At 49.9% G+C, this 24624-nt stretch overlaps 1 protein-coding gene across 3 annotated transcripts in view; it reads left to right on the forward strand.

The window, feature by feature from the left end:
- Positions 1-312: 312 nt before the first annotated feature.
- The window catches only part of senp6a (SUMO specific peptidase 6a), a 31827-nt gene continuing 7515 nt past the window's right edge, over positions 313-24624 (forward strand). Inside the window, exons 1-15 of one of the 3 annotated variants that reach the window (XM_060040976.1) lie at positions 313-535; positions 5099-5186; positions 5988-6051; positions 8112-8221; positions 9001-9150; positions 11423-11490; positions 12922-13004; positions 16297-16717; positions 18589-18827; positions 19971-20120; positions 20842-20875; positions 21638-21826; positions 22561-22754; positions 23514-23677; positions 24063-24179. In XM_060040976.1, coding sequence (XP_059896959.1) covers positions 505-535; positions 5099-5186; positions 5988-6051; positions 8112-8221; positions 9001-9150; positions 11423-11490; positions 12922-13004; positions 16297-16717; positions 18589-18827; positions 19971-20120; positions 20842-20875; positions 21638-21826; positions 22561-22754; positions 23514-23677; positions 24063-24179 — 2102 coding nt within the window. In that variant the 5' untranslated portion in view covers positions 313-504. The remainder of the gene's footprint in view (positions 536-5098; positions 5187-5987; positions 6052-8111; positions 8222-9000; positions 9151-11422; positions 11491-12921; positions 13005-16296; positions 16718-18588; positions 18828-19970; positions 20121-20841; positions 20876-21637; positions 21827-22560; positions 22755-23513; positions 23678-24062; positions 24180-24624) is intronic. The other 2 variants (XM_060040975.1, XM_060040977.1) reach the window with 2 other exon arrangements.

Genomic DNA, 24624 nt, shown 5'->3' on the forward strand with positions numbered 1-24624 from the left:
ACGACAAAGCCTCCAACGTTTTCTTTTAATAAGAAACATCGCCATCTAGCTCTTGTTCTGTTTATCTTCCTGCTCAGAGAGGTGAACCATGGAGCAGCGGGGTCATCATGGTACCAGAAGCCCTTACTACGTGTTCACTGCGTCCATCAAACCAACCAGGCCAACCGATTTATTAGTTAATCAACAACCGTCGCACACCTTGTAGAACTCAAACATCCAAAAAGGAAATCCGAGCCAACTTGCTAGGACTACAGAAAATAAAAAGTAAAAAAAATGTCCAAAACGTGAACACACTTTCCAATCGTATTTCTTTGAGGAATGCTGCTGAAAAATTAATACGAAAGTTATTTCTCCATCACTTCCACGTAGTTTGTCTATTCACGGGGCCAGGCGGGCTGGCAGCTGGCGGGCAGGAGACGCGCAGGAGGCGGGCAGCAGGGCGCCGACAGCCCGCTAGTCCGCCCGAGAGAACCATCCTCTGAACAACACGACCATGGAGTAAACATGGCCCACAACAGAAGCTGTTTATTTGAAGGTAAGCGGTGGGGGGGAGCCCTCTCCTTGCTGTCAGCGGACACTACGCGGGTCTCCAGGACACGGTGTCCCCATGTTCACCATTCTGACTAAACAGAATTTGTCACATTTATCACATTTTCTATTTGTGGTCCAAATGTTTCCCGAGTCGGCTAGGAGGCTAGCGCGACGCTAGCGGGCAGACGGCCGACTATTGTGCGTTAGTCTCCGAGATTTAGGAGGAAAACGGAGGATGGCAACAGACGGCCGTGGCGCCGGGGTTTCGTGAGGAAAGACTTGATTAACATCTTTTAATAGTTTGGTTTAATTTCAACACAAACGGGAGAGGAAACCCGATGCTAGCGCGGTTAGCTCGGAGGCTGCTAGCTCGGCGGTGCGGGACCCGGACGGTCCAGAGGGGCCTTCCTGTCTCGGTCTTTAATCCGGCTGCGGACGGTGGGGTCTTGGGCATGTCATGTTAATGTCATGTTGGTGTAATGTTTAATAAAGTGAACACGCGGGTTCTGGATCACCGAGCTGTCGGCATCCTAACGGCGAGCATCAGTCTCTTCTTCATCTTAAAGCAGCTTAACATAGAAGCTGCTCCACCACAATACTGCTCATTATCTAATTATACCAGTATATTAATCCAGTAGGTACACATGTCTGTGTGTGCATACCGATGAGGCCAACATGTGTCGTAGGCCTGCTTCGTGCAACAACACTGTTCAATACGTTAACATGTCCATGTGTAACGGTACATACTAGTATAATTCAGTCTATGTCCGTCATGTGCTGCTTCATACAACAACAATTGTCACTATCTTAACATGTGTAACGGTACATACTAGTATAATACAGTCTTCATCTGTCATGTGCTGCTTCATACAGCAACTGTGGTCACTCTGTCAACGTGTGTAACGGTACAAACTAGTATAATACAGTCTTCATCTGTCATGTGCTGCTTCATACAGCAACTGTGGTCACTCTGTCAACGTGTGTAACGGTACAAACTAGTATAATACAGTCTTCATCTGTCATGTGCTGCTTCATACAGCAACAGTAGTCACAATGTAAACATCAACCTAATATAGTAATGCATGCGTCATAGGCTGCTTCAATCAACAACACGTGTAACGGTACATAGTTACTGCTTTAATACAGTCTTCATCTGTCATGTGCCGCTTCATGCAACAACACTGTTCACTATGTTAACATGTTTTAATCCTAGTATAACCTACGCGTGTGACAGCGTGGAGCATGCTGCTCTGTAACATTTTCATGAAGTAGGGCTGCGTTGGTGTAGCCCCAGTACAGCATGTGGGGAACAGACCTCCTTTAGGGTTCAGCTCTGCTCGCTCTGTCCCGGTACAATGGGTAACCTTTGCCGTAAACATTAAATCGTGACGGCTTGAAAAAGATAAAGTAAAACTAAAACGAGACGGTAGTTTACAAAAGAGACTGTTTTGCAGTTCCGATTTTTTCTTGCCTCAAATAAGCGGGCGGTATTTAAAAAGGGGAGCCCGTTTACTAGGCTATAAATAGGTGAATATAGCATTATTAATGCTTAAGCCAGATAAAGGAGTTCGAGAGTCGGTTGCAGAAATGCAAGGTGATATGATAAAACATTTAGCTGCAAACTCTAAGAGCTTTCCCCTGCAATATTGAACACAACCTCCCTGGTTACAAATGTAGCTGTAGCATAACCCTGACGTGTTTATGGGTGACAGGTGTCTCCCCAATGCAGTCTCAAACAGCTGCAACTAATTCTCTTATTTACACATATTCAAAGTCAACCTTTGCTTCCTGTATTTTAATGTTAACAGGACAGCCAAACACATGGTTCAGGAGGCAACGTAGTTACACTGTTACACTCTGCAGTGTTTTACATGTAATGTCTGAACCAAAGGAAAGGTTAGTGCAGTAACTTGTGTCAGGTCAATGACTCGGTCTTTGCAGGAAGGCATCGCTCTAAACTCCTTTTGGCAGTTCGTCCTGGTATGATTGTTAATTGGCCCATGCTTGGTTGGCATTTCTACCAATAACGATCTACATTTTGGGCGTTTAGCGGACGCTTTTATCCAAAGCGTTTTACAATGAGAACATTTGTCAGAAGAACGAGAAACGATATATCGCTGTCATTACAGTAAGGATAAGAACCAAGTGCCAAGCACTAACAATCGCTAGGTTAACCCATTCCCCGTACACCTTAATAACATGCCTAATATAGACCATATCAAGCTTTGAACAGGCCCACAGCTCAGTGGTGCGTTCTGCAAGGTCTAATCAAATCCTAAAAGGAACAAATCACAAGCCCTGTACGGGTTTAAAAACGTGTCACTCCTCCAAAAGGGAGATGCACTCCGACCGTGATGATGAACACCCAGCTGACCTAATGATTTGAGACGCAGGACGGGGGGGGGGGTGAAGGGAGCGGGCAGAGAGTCCTTAATGGAACCAGGGGGGTGATGCAGAGTTCTGCAGGAGTCGACTGATGGCTCAGGCCGGGCGGGACGTTCCATTTGGTCTGGGGACGGGGGTGACGTCATCCAGAGAGCCCCGGCTTAATGCTCACAACCGATTTCCAATCAAAGGCAGGGTTTGGCGGGTTTGTGATTACCTCTGGTTCAATGAGGACGTTGTCGAGATTTAAATAAGCTTTTATTTGTGTTAAACTCCCCCCTCTCTATGGTGCGATCCGAAACCGGGCATCGGCATGAGCGTGTTTGAACTGCCCTGGCTAGATAACTTCTCCAATAGAAACCATAATCTAATCCACAAGATGAGTCTGCGACGCTCTGCGTTGACTCACCCCTGCTCACAGGTTTGTTGACTGGTGAAGATGGTGGCCATGTTTAAGTTGGTGTGATAATTCAGAATCGTGAGTGCAGAATTACGTTCGAAGAGGTCATACGGGTTAGTGAAGAAGGGGTGTTTTTAACTGATTGGAGCACAGCCTACGAAGTCACTTCTGAATCCAGAAGAAGTGCTCGGAGCACAGTGGTATGAATGTACGATGAGCCGGTCCACTGAACACTAACTTCAACTTTTCCCCAGCCTTTAAGTCTGAGCATGTGCAGTGGCGTGTTAACAATGAATGGAAACTTGTGAAGCGGTTAGTTTGTGGGCGCTACTGGAGCGAGCTACCTAACCTGGGCAGTACGTATGAGCTCACCTGGGTTGGAGATACAGCTGTATGAGTGGGGGTGCTAATCGCTAACCCCAGCCTGCTATCTGAGTCACTGTCTAACCCCAATGCTATCTGAGTCACTGTCTAACCCCAGCCTGCTATCTGAGTCACTGTCTAACCCCAGCCTGCTATCTGAGTCACTGTTTAACCCCAACCTGCTATCCGAGTTCACTGTCTAACCCCAACCTGCTATCTGAGTCACTGTTTAACCCCAAAATGCTATCTGAGTCACTGTTTAACACCAATGCTATCTGAGTCACTGTTTAACACCAATGCTATCCGAGTTCACTGTTTAACCCCAGCCTGCTATCTGAGTCACTGTTTAACCCCAACCTGCTATCCGAGTTCACTGTCTAACCCCAGCCTGCTATCTGAGTCACTGTTTAACCCCAAAATGCTATCCGAGTTCACTGTTTAACACCAATGCTATCCGAGTTCACTGTCTAACCCCAGCCTGCTATCTGAGTCACTGTTTAACCCCAAAATGCTATCCGAGTTCACTGTTTAACACCAATGCTATCCGAGTTCACTGTCTAACCCCAGCCTGCTATTTGAGTCACTGTTAACCACAGATTGCTATTTTAGTCCACTGTGTAACAGCACTGCTATCTGAGGTCACTGCGTTGCTTTGGATAACTCCCTCTGCTTAATGACTGAATAGAATTTAGCATAAAATTAGTACCTTCAATTGAAGGCTATTTGAATAGGCAAAGTATAAATGGGTCATGTTAAGTCCAGGCTGTTTCCCATGTAAATATTGTGGGGGGAGAGTTTAATTCTCCCCACCCCTCTGATACGGACAGAGTGCTGCATCTGGGATGTCGTTTCTGTGGCTTGTTCCGATGGGCCCTGGAATACCTGCATCGAGGTTCCCCCCCGCCAGGCAGGTATCTGTTGCCCCGGGCAACCGGAAAACCAGATCCCATCGCCTTTCATCCATTTCGTGGGGTTTGGCCGTGCGTCGTTGTGGCTTCCACACACTCTCTCCCCAACGTCAGGGCTTTTCCTGTTCCAAGAGAGATGGATATTTAAGATCAAATCCAATCCTGGCAGGGAATTTCAGTGGGATATCATTAAGGCCACGTACATGCCATTCTTGATATTATTATAATAAGAATAGTGCAGATTGGTTATGCATGGCGCTTTTCTTACCAAGAGACGCTACGTTACGGAGTGACCCTGCTAGAACCAGGATGGAACCACCATGTTGTGGGTGAATGAGGCCGTAGCATTAAGGTTCCTCAGGGTTCTCCTTTATCAACGTTGCTCTCCTCTCTCCTCCTGAATTGACGTTCCTCAGGGTTCTCCTTTGTTAACGTTGCTCTCCTCTCTCCTCCTGAATTGACGTTCCTCAGGGTTCTCCTTTGTTAACGTTGCTCTCCTCTCTCGTCCCAGCGCTGGACCGGTCAGAGAGCCAGCGGGATGGAGGCTTCAAGCACAGCTGGGGCTTCTCTCTCTCCGCTGACGAGGAGACGAGACACGAGTAAGCTCTCCTAGAGACGCCCTCGCATCGTTATCCAGTCCCCTTCCTCGTCACGACCAGCACCCATCAAAACCAGTACAACATATCATCACCTTCAGGACCAGCACCCATCAAAACCAGTACAACATATCATCACCTTCAGGAGCAGCACCCATCAAAACCAGTACAACATATCATCACCTTCACGAGCAGCACCCATCAAAACCAGTACAACATATCATCACCTTCAGGACCAGCACCCATCAAAACCAGTACAACATATCATCACCTTCAGGACCAGCACCCATCAAAACCAGTACAACATATCATCACCTTCATGAGCAGCACCCATCAAAACCAGTACAACATATCATCACCTTCACGAGCAGCACCCATCAAAACCAGTACAACATATCCTCACCATTCATCACCATCAATGCAACACATCCTCACATCGACATCATACACATCATCACCTCCACCTTTATCTCCAATACCCCTACTTGAATCTCCCTTACCTCTCCCATCACACCCCCCCCCCCCCCCCCCCCCTGAACCTGCCCCCCAGCGACTCCCTGGTGGCAGCCCTGCTGAGGCAGACCTGTATGGCCCCAGCTGTGCCCCTCGCTCCCATTCTGTGCGTGTCTGTGTGTTTCTCTCTGCAACATTACCTCTAACCGTACCCTCCAATGCCTGCAAGGAAGGCACACAGAATCACTGACGGACGGCGGTGTGAAGCCTGTCTGGGGTGCGTTCACTGAGGGGCTAACTCCATGCTGTGGTTCCCCCTCATGTCCTCCGTCTCCCGCTGTGTGTGGTCAGCACCCCGGGGGTAACCATGGAGGAAAGGGACCGGCTGCAGCACTCCGCCCCAGAGGGCAAGAAGGTAGGGTGGCCCCCCCCGATCCCTGGCTCTCTCTGGCTCCATCTGGCTCTGACTCTACCGCTCTGTTTCTCTCTCTACCTCTCTCTACTGCTCTGTCCCTCTACCGCTCTCTACCTCTCTCTACCGCTCTGTACCTCTCTCTACCGCTCTGTTCCTCTCTCTACCGCTCTGTACCTCTCTCTACCGCTCTGTACCTCTCTCTACCGCTCTGTACCTCTCTCTACCGCTCTGTTCCTCTCTCTACCGCTCTGTACCTCTCTCTACCGCTCTGTTCCTCTCTCTACCGCTCTGTACCTCTCTCTACCGCTCTGTACCTCTCTCTACCGCTCTGTACCTCTCTCTACCGCTCTCTACCTCTCTCTACCGCTCTCTACCTCTCTCTACCGCTCTCTACCTCTCTCTACCGCTCTGTCCCTCTACCGCTCTCTACCTCTCTCTACCGCTCTCTACCTCTCTCTACCGCTCTGTCCCTCTACCGCTCTCTACCTCTCTCTACCGCTCTGTACCTCTCTACCGCTCTGTACCTCTCTCTACCGCTCTGTTCCGCTCTCTACCGCTCTGTACCTCTCTCTACCGCTCTGTTCCTCTCTCTACCGCTCTCTACCTCTCTCTACCGCTCTGTTCCTCTCTCTACCTCTCTGTTCCTCTCTCTACCTCTCTCTACCGCTCTGTCTCTCTACTTGTCTCTCTCTCTGTCTCTGTCGCTCTGTTTCTCTCTCTCTCTCTCGCTCTCGCTCTCGCTCTCGCTCTCTCTCTACCTCCCCCATCTCTCTACCTCCCCCATCTCTCTCTCCCTCCCCCATCTCTCTGTGCCTCTTTGTCTTCCTGCCCCTCCCTCACTCTATCTCACCCCTGGGTCTCTCTCCCCGTCTCCTCCTCACCCTGCCCCTCCCTCCCCCCGGGGGTGGTGTTGACTCCCCCTGGGGAGACGTGCACTGGAGGCCTTCCCTCCTGTAGCGTGACCACCGGGGTGGGGTGGGGGGGGGGGGGGGGGTGTTCAAGGACCGCTTTGTTCTGGAATCAGGGGGAGAGTGGGGGAGGTGTGGGGGGGAGTGGGAATCAGCCGGACCTGGTTGTTATTATTGGATGGTAGAGATTTGGGTGGGGGTGTTCATCATTAGTTTGGTGGTGTTTAGGGTTTAGTTTGGTAGAGTTTAGTTTGGTGGTGTTCATCATTAGTTTGGTGGTGTTTAGGGTTTAGTTTGGTAGAGGTTAGTTTGGTGGTGTTCATCATTAGTTTGGTGGTGTTTAGGGTTTAGTTTGGTAGAGGTTAGTTTGGTGGTGTTCATCATTAGTTTGGGGGTGTTCATCATTAGTTTGGTGGTGTTCATCATTAGTTTGGTGGTGTTTAGGGTTTAGTTTAGTTACTTTAGTTTGGTGGTGTTCATCATTAGTTTGGTGGTGTTTAGGGTTTAGTTTTTTTAGGTTTAGTTTGGTAGAGTTTAGTTTGGTGGTGTTCAGTTTTTGTTTAGGTTTAGTTTGGTAGAGCTTAGTTTGGTGGTGTTTAGTTTTTGTTTAGGTTTAGTTTGGTAGAGTTTAGTTTGGTGGTGTTCATCATTCGTTTCTTTATTGGTGTCAGGTTTGGTAGTGATTAGTTAAGTAGAGTTTAGGTCTAGTCTGGTGCTGTTCATGTTTAGTTTGGTAGAGTGGAGTGTGGTGGGGTTTAGTTAGGTAGAGTTTAGGTCTACTTTGTGAGGTTTAGTTTGGTTGTCTTGTGTTTATTACTCATCTTTATGTTGTGTTGGATGTCTCTGCTTGGAGACAGTGGTGTGGTGGACAGGTGTGACTTCCTCGTGGGAGAGCTCCACGTTCTACAGATGTTCTGTTTCTATTCAGTTCACCACCAAGGGTCCTCTGACATGTCCCTTTATAGCTCATATGGGTTTATATATATAATCTCTCTCTCTCTCTCTCTCTCTCTCTCTCTCTCTCTCTCTCTCTCTCTCTCTCTCTCTCTCTCTCTCTCTCTCTCTCTCTCTCTCTCTCTCTCTCTCTCTCTCTCTCTCTCTCTCTCTCTCTCTCTCTCTCTCTCTCTCTCTCTCTCTCTCTCTCTCTCTCAGACCCCCCCCTTCAGGCAGTTCTCCTCAGCAGACCACTCGCGGACGTATGAGAACCGGGCCAGCCAGCACAGCAGGGTGCTGAACAAACTAGGACCCGTCAAGAGGCCCGGGTAGGTCACACCCTCCGTTAGGTGTTAACGTGTGAAGACCAGGACCTTTACTCTGAAAGGCCTGCTCCCCTTTGGGGAGGTGGACTTTTACCTTGAAAGGCCTGCTCCCCTTTGGGGAGGTGGACTTTTACTTTGAAAGGCCTGCTCCCCTTTGGGGAGGTGGACTTTTACTTTGAAAGGCCTGCTCCCCTTTGGGGAGGTGGACTTTTACTCTGAAAGGCCTGCTCCCCTTTGGGGATGTGGACTTTTACTTTGAAAGGCCTGCTCCCCTTTGGGGAGGTGGACTTTTACTCTGAAAGGCCTGCTCCCAAAGGGGAGGTGGACTTTTACTCTGAAAGGCCTGCTCCCAAAGGGGAGGTGGACTTTTACTTTGAAAGGCCTGCTCCCCTTGGGGGAGGTGGACTTTTACTTTGAAAGGCCTGCTCCCCTTTGGGGAGGTGGACTTTTACTTTGAAAGGCCTCCTCCCTGTCACAAGCCGACCATTGCATGACTAAATCTAAATCCAGTTTTCAGTGCGTTCGTTTTAGTCATTTTAGCCCAAAGCAACCTACACAGGTGTCTGTCGTTAAGGAGCAGGTAGGGCCTGGGGTCATGGGGGTTCAGGGGTCACGTGGGGGTCAGGGCTCATCCTGCTCCAGGATGCCAGCAGGGTTGACCGTACACCGGGCATCGGACCCAGAACCCACCAGCCACTAGCCCGTGCTGCCTCTGACGCGGTGTGATTCTGAACCAGAGGACTAGGCCGGGGCTAACGGGGGTGTGGTCCCCTGTCCTGCAGCGACATCCCCCACATGGTGCCCGTGCCCCCCGCGGGGCCCAACAGAGCCCGCTCCTTCATCCCCAGCCCCTCCGCGCCCCAGGGCATGGTGCTGCAGGGCCGGTACTTCCAGCACGCGCACAACGTGGCCGCCGTCAAGCCCGCCCCCAGGTAAGAGCGGAATCCTCCTCCTCCTCGGAGCTCCGGCACCAGACTCGTTATCCGGAGGGGATCCTTAGGGGCGGCGTGTGGCTCGGGAGGGGCAGCGGGGTGGCGGCTCACCACAAGGTCGCCGGTTCGATCCCCGGCTCCTCCTAGCTGAGTGTCGAGGTGTCCCTGAGCGACATGCCTCACCCTGTCTGCTCCCGACGAGCTGGCTGTCGCCCTGCGTGGCTGACACCGCCGTCGGTGTGTGGATGTTTGGATGTTTGGATGAATGGGTGATTGAGTGCATGAATGGGTGAATGTTGGGCAATATTGTTGAACATTTTGAGCGGCTACTGGTTGGAAAAAGAGCTGTGTAAATGCACTCCGTTTAACGTTATTGACCATTTATCCAGAGGGTTTCAGAGGAGGTTAGCGATAGAGTCAAGCATGTGCTGAAGACTGGAGTAGCTTCAGGAGAATATGTAGTGCTGTACAAAGTGGTGTTAAAGTCGGGTTGACCTCTAGGGCAGCGGGCGTTGTCCGGGGCTCCAGTGTCGTCGGGTGATGGACGGCTGGGTCAGGACTTCCTGTCCCTCGCTGGTCATTGTTTCTGATGGTTTCTGTTTGTGTTTCAGTTCCTAATTCAGGCTAATCTTTATGAACAGATATCAAAGCTGACGGTGAGCTAAGTCGTGGCCAGTCTTTAGCCCATGGGTTCTGAGGTTGTTCCACACAGGCTGTTTACCTGCATGCTCGAACGTGATTGGTCCATACTACTCTGACTACGAATGGACTTGTAGTCACACTGAAACCAAACTCGTGCCCTGTTGCCTGCAGATTCTGGATTCATATCTTATCTGATCTATATCTGGATTTGACCCACAGGCGGATAATGAATCGCGTATAAAACACGCAGACAGATAATGAATCACATATAAGACACACAGATAATGAATCACATATAAGACACACAGATAATGAATCACATATAAGACACACAGATAATGAATCACATATAAGACACACAGATAATGAATCACATATAAGACACACAGATAATGAATCACATATAAGACACACAGATAATGAATCACATATAAGACACACAGATAATGAATCACATATAAGACACACAGATAATGAATCACATATAAGACACACAGATAATGAATCACATATAGGACACACACAGATAATGAATCACATATAGGACACACAGATAATGAATCACATATAAGACACACAGAAAGATAATGAATCACATATAGGACACACGGATAATGAATCACATATAAGACACACACAGATAATGAATCACATATAAGACACACAGATAATGAATCACATAGGACACACAGATAATGAATCACATATAAGACACACAGATAATGAATCACATATAAGACACACAGATAATGAATCACATATAAGACACACACAGATAATGAATCACGTATAGGACACACAGACAGATAATGAATCATATATAAGACACACAGATAATGAATCACATATAGGACACACAGATAATGAATCACATATAGGACAGACAGATAATGAATCACATATAGGACACACAGATAATGAATCACATATAAGACACACAGACAGATAATGAATCACATATAAGACACACAGAAAGATAATGAATCACATATAGGACACACGGATAATGAATCACATATAGGACACACACAGATAATGAATCACATATAGGACACACAGATAATGAATCACATATAAGACACACAGATAATGAATCACATATAAGACACACAGATAATGAATCACATATAAGACACACAGATAATGAATCACGTATAGGACACACAGATAATGAATCACGTATAGGACACACAGATAATGAATCACATATAAGACACACAGATAATGAATCACGTATAGGACACACAGACAGATAATGAATCATATATAAGACACACAGATAATGAATCACAGACACACAGATAATGAATCACATATAGGACACACACAGATAATGAATCACGTATAGGACACACTAGACAGATCATTATGGAGTATAAAACACGTTGATAGACGGATAAAGAGCTCAAAGAGGATAATATCATTCCATCGTTTCCATCTGAGCGGCCCCTCACATGATAAAGATCACCAGATGTCCATGAATTAGAGAGCGAGAAATTGCTTAAGTGGTCCCCGCTCCAACCGTCGGGGCGGAACCACCGACAACAGCACCTGCAGACCCTCCCAGTGTTCCCAGTGGCCCCAGTCTCCTGGTGTCAGAGGCTGACCTGCCTGTCTCCCTCTCCTCCAGGAACAACTTCAGCACACAGCCCACGGTGGAGCTCGACCAGATCATCCTCACGTGTCCAGACACACAAGGTACGGCTCTCTGTCTCTCTCTCGCTGTCTCTCTCGCTGTCTCTCCCTCTGTCTCTCTCTCTCGCTGTCTCTCTCTCACTGTCTCTCTCTCTCTCTGTCTCTCCCTCTGTCTCCCTCTCTTGCTGTCTCTCTCTCGCTGTCTCTCTCTCGCTGTCTCTCTCTCTCTCGCTGTCTCTCTCTCGCTGTCTCTCTCTCTCTCGCTGTCTCTCTCGCTGTCTCTCTCTCTCTTGCTCTCTGTGACGCTGTCTCTGTTGTTCTCTCTGTTTCTCTTACTCGCTGGGCTGGGCAGGTCTCAAACTCTCTCCCCCTCTCTCTCTCTGTGCAGGCAGTCCTCTCTTGCTCTCTCTCGCTCTCTCTCTCCCCCTCTCTCTCTCTGGGCTGTGTGGGCAGGCCACTCTCCCTCCCTCTCTCTCTCTGGGCTGTGTGGGCAGGTCTCTCTCACCCTCTCTCTCTCTCTGAGCTGTGTGGGCAGGCCACTCTCACTCTCTCTCTCTCTGAGCTGTGTGGGCAGGTCTCTCTCCCCCTCTCTCTCTCTGGGCTGTGTGGGCAGGTCTCTCTCCCCCTCTCTCTCTCTGAGCTGTGTGGGCAGGTCTCTCTCCCCCTCTCTCTCTCTGAGCTGTGTGGGCAGGTCTCTCTCCCCCTCTCTCTCTGAGCTGTGTGGGCAGGCCACTCTCACTCTCTCTCTCTGAGCTGTGTGGGCAGGTCTCTCTCCCTAGAGGTGGATGTTGACAGTTCCAGACAGCTGGTGTTGGGTTTCAGTGGGTACACTGCGTACCTCCCAGATGAGGAGCGTGTGCACCTCATTCCTCTGTGTGGGCGTGCGTTCACCCAGCCTGCACACCGTTAACCGTGTGCGTGCGGGGAAAGGAGGCGGTAGTCTGGCACTAGAGCACAGGGCTCAGCAGCCTCCTCTGGCAGCCTCCCGCGGAGCTTCTGGAGGGAAGGTGACCTTGGAGTCCGGCTGGGCCCCAGCCAGGCACCAGACAGCATCCAGCCACAAGTCCCCCTAGACCCCCTAGACCTAGACCAGGCATAGACCCAGACCAGGAATAGACCCACACCAGGCATAGACCAAGACCAGGCATAGACCCAGACCCCCTAGACCTAGACCAGGCATAGACCCAGACCAGGAATAGACCCACACCAGGCATAGACCTAGACCAGGCATAGACCCAGACCCCCTAGACCTAGACCAGGCATAGACCCAGACCAGGCATAGACCCAGATGTGTGTGTGGTCTGTATGGAGGTCTTCTGAGGTACCCAGTATAGACCCAGTATAGACCCAATACAGACTTACACACATATAGATATGTGTAAGTGTGCGTTGTTGTGTTTGTGTGTGTTGTTGTTTAAGTGTGTTGATTTGTGTTCTCTCTCCTTCCTTGGTTTGTTTGTGTGTGGTGTTGATTTGTGTTCTCCTCTCCCCCAGACAACGGTCTGAACATCAAGCGGCGCGTGCAGCAGAAGAGGAAGTCTCTCCTCGATGAGTGTTGTAGTTTCCCGTCAGCCGAGGTAGGACTACAACCGCGATGGCCGCCTTCATATGGCTGCTCGATTACGGGAAAAATCGCAATCACGATTATTTTGGTCAATATTGAAATCATGATTATTCTGACGATTGTCAGAATAATTCCGAGACTGTCTCTTCCAAAAAACCCTTGCACTTTCTATAAAACATTTAATGAAAAAATTGAAATTAAAATCAAAATAATAATTATAGATATAGCTGCGAGCAGCAATGTGTGGGTCAAGCAGAAAAGGAATCCATAAACTAATCATAAGGATAGGGTCATTAGACTATAAGCCTAGTTTGGTTTGGATACATGAAGGCCTTGCAAAGATATAAGCTCACTTCCTGTTTGACGTCCCCCTGTAGTCAAAGGTCACCAAATTGTTTTGGTGTCCGCAGAATGATGTCATGAGTCTATGTACCAAGTTTGGCTATGATATGTAAAAGAGTTCCTGAGAACAGGCCTGCTTCCTGCTTGGAGGCTTCGCCATCAAGTTTGATTGGCTGTCACGGTCAGACAGTTTTTAATTTGAAAAAGCTGCTTGAGACATTTGTTCAGCTTGGTCCGAAGTTAACATCGGGCAAGTTCCATGAAGTTTAGACAGAATTTGTGGCCTGTGGATATGTACTATTGATTTTGACAACTTTTAACAAGGTGGCAAAATTCTGATGCTGCCATGATAAATCATTTATTAGCTATATGGGGCGGTCTGACAGAATCACCAGACATTGAAAATAGGTTTGAAGTATACTCATGTGAATAGAGAGGAGTTAAAACACATCTTCATTAATTACAGCGTCCCCTAGAGGTCAAAGGTCACCAGATTTGATGAGAGTATCCATGATGAGGTCATGGGTCTTTTTTTACCAGGTGGTTATGATATATCAAAGGGCTTCTGAGAAATTGGCTTTATTCCTGTTTGGCAAGTTTGAATATGATATGTTAAAGAGTTGCTGAGAAATGGCCTTACTTCCTTTTTGGCGGCTTTGCCGTCATGTTTGATTGGCTGTCACGGCCAAACGGTTTTGAATTTGAAAAAGCTGTTTGACACATATGTTCAGCTTGACCTGAAAGTCATAAATTGTGTCCTGTGGATATGTACTATTGATTTTGACAACTTTCAACATGGTGGCCAAATTCTAATGTGTCCATGAGAAATAATGTATTAGCTATATTGGGAGGTCTGATGGTATCACCAACATATTGGAAATAAGTTTGAAATATACTCATGTGAAGAGAGAGGAGTTAAAACATATCTTCATTAATTACAGGGCCAAATTTGAGTGTCCCCATGATGATGTCATGGGTCTATGTACCAAGTTTGGTTATGATATGTCAAAGGGCTGCTAAGAAATTGTCTGTCGCGGACAAACGGTTTTGTATTTGAAAAATCTATTCGATACATTTTGTGAAGCATGGTCTGAAGATAATCTCTCCCGAGTTTCGAGAAGATTGTACAAAATTTGTGATGGGAGATGTATTTAGAAGGCTTTTGATAAAAACGGTAAGATGGCGGAAAATCCATCAGGGCCAATCTTGGCCCAAGGATTCCAATGATTGTTTGTTGGATGAATGGGTCAAAAGTTATAAACATGAATGCATGTCCAACTTGACCTGTTGGTGGCGCTAGAGCTCTTGAGCTAGCGACCCCGAAATTGCTGTGAGGGACCATGGGACTGTCTTGAATCAGTGTGCCAAACTTTTTACCAAGGCGTTCTATGGGCAGCCATAGACTACCATGGCAGGAAAATAATAATAGGAAAACGTAGAATAACAATGGTTATCTCACCGCCTCGCTGCTATACCCCCTAATAATTCGAAAACTTGATTGTATTAGTTTTGTGATCGTTTACTAAACATTTGACCAATCGCCCAGCCCTACGCCTTCATAAGTAATTTCCTCTCCGCTCCTTCCCTGAGCGATTTATGTGGTCCAAAATCAAATTGAGTCTTTTTGCCTGCTAGAGTGGAAAGATGGACCATCCAAGCAATTGTTTTGTTATGTGACCTCAAGGGCCCCAAGCGCTTTGAATGACATAGTACACAAGAAACAAAACATTTACAAAGAAACTTCAAACTTAACCGCAATCTACACAATCTATCTTCCAGAATGTCTTCATGCAGATCTGTAGTTCCCCCTCAGGGTTCTCTCTCTCTCTCACTCGCTCTTTCATCCCTAAACGTTTCTGTCCTAAACGTTTCTGTAATCTGTCTGGTCTGCTTCCTCATCCAATCAGCTGACCAAAGTGAGGCCCCGCCCCTCCTCTATATATCTCTATTGATTACTCGGCAGATTACTGAGTCAGACTTCATGAAGAGGGGGATGAGGTTCTGCTAAAAGTTACTGTGAACTAGTGTGGTGGGGTTCGAGGTCACCAAATCTCTCCCCCTAAAGACCTTGGTTGCCGTGCCAACGGTTTGACAGGGGGTTTCAAAGTCTTTTGAGCGGGGGCTCTAGTTAGCATATCCACGCTAGTGCACGCCAGAGAAGGGTCAAAATGGTGACTCCAAATGTAAAAGTGGGAATGGGAAACGCTTCATCGCCGACCTACGTGTGTTCGAGCCGCCACGCTGGAAAAAGATGGATGCCCAAGCTTCACTCCAGGAATACAAATGTATTATTCTAATTATAGATTATAAATGTAATTGATCTAGTTCTGAAAATAAAAATAGTCGACAGTAAGTGAACCCAATCTACATCGCTGTCATCGTAAGAGAACCCTTCAATAACAATAAGTGCTGTTGGTTGATACAATGATGGATGCCGTTTCGGTATAAACTCGGTATCGGCTGATACTGAAGTTCAGTCAAGTCAAGTCATTTTTAATTATATAGCACACTTAAAGGTTGTATAAAGGTTTTACTAGGTTATACTATTTATTTCGGTTTTGAGTGGTTGGTAGTACCATTTTGTTTTTGTGTACGATCTCGGAGCATAGGCTGCCTACTGAGACGCGATTCCTTTTCTGCCTGCTTATTGGGCGGGCAGGCAGCTAGCGGATCGTGAGCGACGGTCGGAAGAATGTGATCATTCATGTTTCGGTTTCCTAGAATCGATGATACAACCTTTGAACTAACCGCAGTTGACCCAAAGTGCTGCCCGGTATAAAATAATTGTATTGAGTACAGACTCGAGTGCCTCACAGTTAAGATAAGTCAAGCAATAAAAAAATAAGGGATTAGAAATGCCAACATATACGACAAAAATATGAATGTGATCGGGAATGGGCGTCGGTGAGGAGGTGACGGCCTGAGGTGTTCAGGAGCTGACGCTGACGTCTCTCCCTCCCCAGCCGCTGCGGCCCGGCGCCAGCCCCGCCCGCTGCATCAAGTGCCACTCCACCGCCCAGGACGCCGCCTGCTGCTCCCACTGCGGCCACCCCCGCACGCCCCTCCCCTCCTGCCAGCACGCGCCGCAGGCCCCGCCCCCCTCGGCCGCGCCCCGCCCCCCCATCCACCCGCACCACGCCGGCGGCCCCCACAGCCTTTCCGCCAAGAACTTTTACGGGCCGGTGAGGGCCCCCGCGGGCCCCGTGCTGCCGCTGCGGGTCTCCCACGGGGCCCGCGGGGGAGCCCTGTTGGCGCCGCTGAACGGCCGGCCCGCGGGCCCCCCCCCGCTGCCCCCCCCCGGGACCTCGGGCTGCTGCGGCCTCCGTCTGTCCCCCAAGGGGAAGAAGTCCGCCTCGGCCCGCCAGCACGAACTCAACGACCCCAGTGAGTACCCCCCCCCCCCCCCCCCCCACACGCTCCTCCCACCCAGGGCCCGTTCTGGACCCGGGTCCGGCCCCCCAGGACCCGCGGCCCCCCTGGGAAGAGGTCCCTGTTGGCGTCTGGGTTGGCTGGACGTGGTGTGGGTGGAGCCTCTACTACCAGTGGCTCCTCCCACCTCGTGCCTACGAACCTGCGTAGTGGGAACGAGATGGGCGGAGCCTAGTCGGGGAGAACCCCTCGTTGTCATGACAACCTGTCGGTGCCGAGTCAGGGTGTTACGAGATGGGCGGAGCCTGGTCGGGGAGAACCCCTCGTTGTCATGACAACCTGTCGGTCCCGAGACGGGGTGACGGGGAGACGGTTCCAGATCTCCAGGGGGGGGGGGGTGGGGGTAGGGCAAGGGTCCAGCTGAAGGTGCTCCTGCTCCTCCTGAGGGTGGTGCCAGGGTGGTGCCAGGGTGGTGCAGGTAGACTGTGACGCAGTGTTCCTCACCGCTCCTCTCGGTCGTTCAGGGGTTAATGATCTGGGAAGCAGCTCGTGCACTTTGCACTTTGTCTCCTTGTGGCTTGTGTCGAAGCTCTTTGTGTTTCAAGGAGCCATCTTGTTTTCAGACTGCTCTGCATCACTGTTCTGCACTTCCGCCATAGATAGTAAGTTTGATGGTTCTCAGCCTCACTAGTACACATCGACGTGTCTAAATGATGTCTACGCGTTTTGAACATGAGGAGAAACACTCAGTATGTTCATTGAACCAAGGGCCAAGCTCTAGCAATCGCTTGGTTAACCCATTCCCAGTTTACAAAGATAGCTAGGATAAGAAGCTACATGATGCCAAGTACTATTTTGAAGTTCAAGGACGTACAACATACGTACAACAAGTGCGTAAGAGGGATGTTTTAAGGAGACTAAGGGAGGATTAGTTATGGTGGGGGGGGGAGGAGGCTATGGAGATACAGCTGAACTGGGAGAAGTGAGTCCTGAATCTCGTAGTCGGAGTCCAGGTGAACTCTGACCAGTGAGTCTTGAGCCCCTTGTGGGAGCTGAAGAGCGACTCTGCGATCCTGACGTCGATTTGGAGAAATAATTGGCGATTATTTTGACCAATATTGCGTGTTGGTCAAACAGTGAACATTGGAAGCAGTCAACATATAAACTGCTCTGTTCTTTAGGCCTGGCTGATGTGGATGAACTGATGCATGAATTTATATTATAACATCTTTATTTAACTATTGAATTGTAAAAGAAAAATAAATACGGATCTTAGTCACTAACAGTAACTGTAAAAAAAAAAGCATATATGCTTCTCTTTTTTGGCGATTTGCATAACGCGTTCTACTACATTGCAATGTCGGTTTGAATTGGATTAATCAGCCTAGCTGTGACTGTCCAGAGACAGAGTAAACAGTAGAGGACAACCCGCAGTGTAACGCCAGCATGTCTGTAACCCGGCTGACTCTTCCTCCTCCTCTTCCTCCTCCTCCGTCTGCTCCCCCTTCTCCTCCTCCTCCTCCTCCTCCTCCTCCGTCTGCTCCCCCTCCTCCTCCTCCTCTTCCTCCTCTTCCTCCTCCTCTTCCTCCTCCTCCCCCTCCTCCCCCTCCTCCTCCTCCTCCTCCTCCTCCTCCTCCTCCGTCTGCTCCCCTTCCTCCTCCTCCTCCCCCTCCTCCTCCTCCTCCTCCGTCTGCTCCCCTTCCTCCTCCTCCTTCTCCTCCCCTCCTCTTCCTCCTCCTCCTCCTCCTCCGTCTGCTCCTCCTCCTCCGTCTGCTCCTCCTCCTCTTCCTCCTCCTCCGTCTGCTCCCCCTCCGTCTGCTCCCCTTCCTCCTCCTCCTCCTCCTCCTCCGTCTGCTCCCCTTCCTCCTCCTCCTCCTCCTCTCCAGTCGTCCTGTCCAGCGATGACGAGGAAGAGGACGCGGACAACGCCAGCACCGGCAGCGTGAACCGTCTGGACAGCGTGTCGCCGCGGCCCGCTGACTCCGCCCACTCGTCCCCGGCGCCGTCCGGCGGGCGCGTGGAGGCGGCGGTGAAGAGCCCCGGGGAGTTGGACGAGCTCGCCGCCGACATGTTCGACGACGTCAACATGAATATCGTGTTGCCACGGAGACCGCGGAAGGACCCGGTAGGTGGACGGGGTCGCGGCGGGCGGCTCCACTATGGAAAAAATCTAAGTCACGAGTGTTTTGGTTAACATTGAAATCACGACAATTGAGACGGTTGTTTTTTTCGAGTTTGAAAACATGATGCATTTATTCAGCATTTCTCTCCAAAACTACGCTTTGTAACTGAGAACTCTGAAATGTCCCTCTAAAATTTTTTCTCATTTAAAATAATGTACTCAATGATATTAGTTTGGAGTTCGTTTGACCCAAAAATCCCGATCAAAGTCGAAAAATTGCACCGCCCTACAACAGGCCTTGTCAAAGTGCGTCGGGCGGTACAACCTGGGGGTTGGCTGCATGTGCGACCAGGCGATCAGATGTGATTAACGGGGGAAAAATGGATTCAAGCTCCAAACGTGGAGCTCTTGCCTTTGCTGAGCTACTGGGAGAGGATTGGGAAGAGCCCGTAAAAAGAGAGGTTTTGGGTTGGCGACGTACTGATGAAGAGGAATCAGTCAGGCTGGCAGGCAGCCATACCGCAGGAGAACAACGATTTACCGGCGACGTGGCGCCCTGTGATCGCCCCCTCACTGACATTACCGCTTCTGTTTATTATGACAATATATGACTCATTAACCTCCTCCTCCTCCTCTTCCTCCTCCCCCTCCCTCTCTTGGTTTGAACCCTCCTCCTCCTCCTCCCTCTCTTGGTTTGAACCCTCCTCCTCCTCCTCCCTCTCTTGGTTTGAACCCTCCTCCTCCTCCTCCTCCTCCCTCTCTTGGTTTGAACCCTCCTCCTCCTCCTCCCTCTCTTGGTTTGAACCCTCCTCCTCCTCCTCCTCCCTCTCTTGGTTTGAACCCTCCTCCTCCTCCTCCTCCCTCTCTTGGTTTGAACCCTCCTCCTCCTCCTCCTCCTCCTCCTCCTCCTCCTCCCTCTCTTGGTTTGAATCCTCCTCCTCCTCCTCCTCCTCCTCCTCCTCCTCCCTCTCTTGGTTTGAACCCTCCTCCTCCTCCTCCTCCTCCTCCCTCTCTTGGTTTGAACCCTCCTCCTCCTCCTCCTGTGTCTCCTCCTCCTCCTCCTCCTCCTCCTACTCCTCCCTCTCTTGGTTTGGACCCTCCTCCTCCTCCCCCCTCTCTGGACCCCCCCCCCCCCCCCCCCCCCAGGTCCTCCAGTCCAGCCCCGGGGCGTCTGAGAGCTTCTCCTCGCGGCCCAAGAAGCCCAAGCTGGTCCCTAACAAGTGTGCCAGCATCATCCTGCAGTGCCGTAGCGTCCGGGTGGGCACCCTGCGCCGCATGGTCACCAAGCCCGTCGTGGTGAGCCCGTCCCCCGTCCCCCCTGGAGTCAAACCCAACTTTATTAACACAGTACAGCCACACAAAGGGCTGGACCAGGGACCCGCGCGGCATTACAATCGTGGCGTTTGGCAGACGCTGCAATACAAAGCGATTTACAATAAGGACATTCGTCAGGAGAAAGAGAAACAGCCATATATCGCTGTCGGCACAGTAAGGATGTTCATAGACCAAGAGCCAAGCACTAACAATCACTAGGTTAACCCGTTCCCCGTATTCAACAGAGATAACTAGGATAAGATGCTACTCGATGCAAATTACTATTTTGAAGTTCCAGGACGTACAACATACACAATAAGTGTGTAAGAGCAGCATGAAGGTGTTAGTTTGTATTTATAAAGCACTTTCATTTCAGAATCATCAAATGTTTAGGTTTGGTTTATCAAAGTTTAAACCAAACATGTAAAGAATAGTTGAGACAATGGAGCTCACTGGAAAATGGACCAAACTAACTCAACACCGATTTGTTATAGGAAACACTAGTGGGCGATAGGATTGTGTGATTGTTTAGATGAGGACGTCCTGTTTTGGACGTCCACACCTACCAGCTTACTGCAGTACAGACCTCCAGATCTCAGGACCCTCTTGAGATGCTCCTGGTGGAACCCAGACATGAGGCCGTGGTCCGTATGAAGCTTTAGGCCCCCTCTAACTCTTCCCTAACTCTATCCTCTCTCCACAGTTCTCCATCGACCAAATCCAACTGGAAACCGATGGTACGTCCTTTAAACATTCTCCTTTTGTGGCTTTGGACCGAAGCATTAGCCTTCTGTTTGAAGCCCCAGTGTGAGGTCTCCTTGAGTTTAATCTGTACGTTCTATGGGGTTACACCATGTAGATTGCTGTATTGTTACTGGCATCAGTCTGTGTAAATAGTGTGAATTAATGCAGTACTGGGTATGTCCACCAGAGGGTAGCGACACCCTGCAGACGACAGTGAGAGCCACGGTGTCTCTGATATCATGACATGGTGCTAGCATAACATGACATAGCACTACCGTAGCATGACTCGGCGCTAAAATAAATGGTGCTAGCATGACTTGGCACTAGCATAAAATGACATGGCGCTAGCATAACATGACAGCCCTAGCATAAAATAGCCCTAGAAAAAAAAGACATGGCACTAGCATAACAGGATATGGTGCAAGCATAACTAGACATGGCGCAAGCATAACATAGCACTAGCATTGCATGAAATAGCAGTAGCATGACATAGCATTAGCATAACATAACATAGCAGTAGCATAACAGCCCTAGAAAAACATGACATGGCACTAGCATGTCATGGCGCTAGCATAACACGACATGGCGCTAGCATGACATGGCGCTAGCATAACATGGCTAGCGCCATGCCACTCTGAGGGGGCATAACGTGACATAGCAGTTGCATGACAGCACTAGCATAACATGACATGGCGCTAGCAAAACAGGACATAGCACTAGCAAAACATAACATTGCATGCCCCCCCCCCCCCCAGTGGCAGCGGAGATGGAGGCCCTGGAGGTGAACCTGCAGGCCTCGGAGCTGATCAGCTGCGAGTGGTGCAGCGTGAGGAAACTGCCCGTGCTCTTCTTCCAGACCACGCCCGGGGAGTGCCTGCGTCTGCGCTCCCAGCTCGACATGTCCAGCGAGAAAGGGGGCCAGTGGTACGACTCGGCCGGAGACCGTAAGTCAGCGCTTCACGGGCTAACGCGATGTGCACTGCATCTCCCTGTTGGTCCAGTTTTAATGTCACGCCTGTGTATAATATTCTTCGTTTCTGTTAAAACTTGCATTGTATTTTATTTTGTTCGATTTTTATTCTATTCTATTTTCTATCGCTGTTCAAAGCACAGACATAGAGCGCATCCTGTATGAGTATTTTGGAAATACATTCAATCTTAGCTTAGCACAGCTAGCCTAGCCTGGGTTGCTCCTGAGATGAACTGGTTCACAGGAGCTCTGGTGTCAACGTATCCGTGGTTATTGTGATGGTCTGAGTACGTCCGAACTGACATCTCTGGGCTTATCCCAGGCTGTGCTGCTTGGGAAGTAAAAGTACTAAAATAATATATATAATGCCTTGCTCAGGGACAAACCCTGAGGCAGGGTTTGAATTGATCGTTCTTTAATCTAATCTGTATGTCTGTGTGTCGTGACTGTCTGTTCGTGTGTGTGTGTGTGTGTCGTGACTGTCGTCGTGACTCTGTGTGTGTGTGTGTTGTGACTTTGTCTGTATTTGTTTGTGTGTCGTGACTCTGTCTGTGTTTGTTTGTGTGTCGTGACTGTCTGTGTTTGTTTGTGTCGTGACTCTGTGTGTGTGTGTGTGTGTGTGTCGTGACTCTGTGTGTGTTTGTTTGTGTGTCGTGACTCTGTGTGTGTTTGTTTGTGCGTCGTGACTCCGTCTGTCTGCGCCTCCAGAGTCAGATGAGAAGTACATCGTGCTGATCTTCGAGAACGGGCTGACGATGAACGAGCAGATGATCCTGGAGGACATCCTGGGGGAGATCGGGCGCGCCAACGGCCTCAGCGACTTCCCCGCCAAGCTGTCCTTCGACGAGGCCAACGTCAGGCTGGTCAACTACAACAAGGCCACCAAGGAGAAGGAGGAGAAGGTGAGGAGTCCCACTATGGCCTCGCAAACACCCCGAAAAGACACTATTTCTGATTGGTCCGTCACACACGTCACCCCTCTACCGCACCTCTACTGGCTTGATCTTACCTGCTAGGCTTAGGGGTTAGGGGTTAGGGTTAGAGCTCTTTTGTGACGCTCTCGGATGCTCACAGCGAGGGTACTGTACAGTTCTAAAGCGTCCAGTTGAGTTGCATGCAACCCGGCCAATCACAGTCCGAGTAGGGCGGGTCTTGGCGTGGCCACAGTAGGATTCGTAACTACGCGTCCTGGACTTGGTCCCACCGGATCAACGCCTCTCGTTGTTTGACTTATTTGAATCTGTTACTTCCGTATTCAAATTGATATTTAATATGAGGAAGCCATGTGGTGAATGCTTTCCTTGAAAGCGCGTTGCTGAGGGCATTAGTCAGCATGGCCTCATCACCGTCCCATAATGCAAAGCGTCGTTAAACAATTCAGCATTTTTTTTATCAGACACAAAGATTTATCGGAAATGTTCCGACCTCTAACATCGTCTCATGTGGTCTCTAACTGGTGTCTCCTCTGGTCGGTGGTCTCTAACTGGTGTCTCCTCTGGTCGGTGGTCTCTAACTGGTGTCTCCTCTGGTCGGTGGTCTCTAACTGGTGTCTCCGTTGGCCCCCAGTCTAAGCCGGCTCTCTAACTGGTGTCTCCGTTGGCCCCCAGTCTAAGCCGGCTCTCTAACTGGTGTCTCTAACTGGTGTCTCCGTTGGCCCCCAGTCCAAGCCGGCCCAGGGCAGCCCCGGGGGGACAGCGGGCAGCGTGACCCGCGTGGCCCCGGTCCGGACGCGGATGGCCACCCGGCAGCAGGCCGGGGCCTTCTACAACGAGGAGGACGAGGACATGGCGGAGCTACAGCCCACCTTCTCCGGACCCATCGTCAAGTGAGTGGGCCGCCGCCGCCCGCGCCCCGGTCGCCGTGGATACGGAGATGCTGGCGTGCTGGAGAGAGAGAGAGCGAGAGAGGGAGGGGGGGCCTCGTGTCTGTCTGGCAGACTGAGTTTATCTTCGAGGGAATCGTTCCTTCAAGGATGAATCAGATCAAACTGGGTTTCTACTGGTTGGGCTGAGTGTATCTGTCGTTGTGTGATTGGGTGAGAGTATCACCCAATCGGTTCTCTTTATTGGTTTGATGTTTTGTGTCTTCTTGTCTCCTGACTGTTGATTGGTTGATATTCCATCCCTACTCGTCTCCTGACCGTTGATTGGTTTATGTTCCGTGTGTCTCCATGTCTCCTGCCTCCTGATTGGTGGATGGGTGTGTTCCAGGTTGATGGTGTACCCCCCTCCCCCCGCTAAAGGAGGCATCAGCGTGACTAACGAAGACCTCCACTGCCTTAACGACGGGGAGTTCCTCAACGACGTCATCCTAGACTTTTATCTCAAGTGGGTTCTGGTCCAGATGTTCACCACGCCTGGGCGCCTGCATGTTGGCCCCAGGTGCCTCAGAGATCGAGAGGTGTTTGGAAGGGACGCTCCCTCTTCCTCAGTGTTGATGAGGAAGGGCGGAACGTAGGCTCCGGAGGCAGAGTGGGTTGACTGGTAACCGGAAGGTTGCCAGTAGGGATCGACCGATATATCGGTCGGCCGATATTATCGGCCGATATTCGCGTTTTTTACGTGTATCGGTATCGATACGCGGCTGATTTTCGCCGATATTTATTCCTTTAAATAAAATAAAATAAAATAAATCGGCTCAAGAAAATCGGTATCGGTCGATCCCTAGTTGCCAGTTCAATCCCTGGCTGCTTCTAGCCGAGTGTCGGGGTGTCCCTGAGCGAGGCGCCTCACCCTGACGAGCTGGCGGGCGCCCTGCGTGGCCGACTCCGCC

This window comes from Gadus macrocephalus, chromosome 21, assembly GCF_031168955.1.
Source record: "Gadus macrocephalus chromosome 21, ASM3116895v1".
NCBI lineage: Eukaryota > Metazoa > Chordata > Actinopteri > Gadiformes > Gadidae > Gadus > Gadus macrocephalus.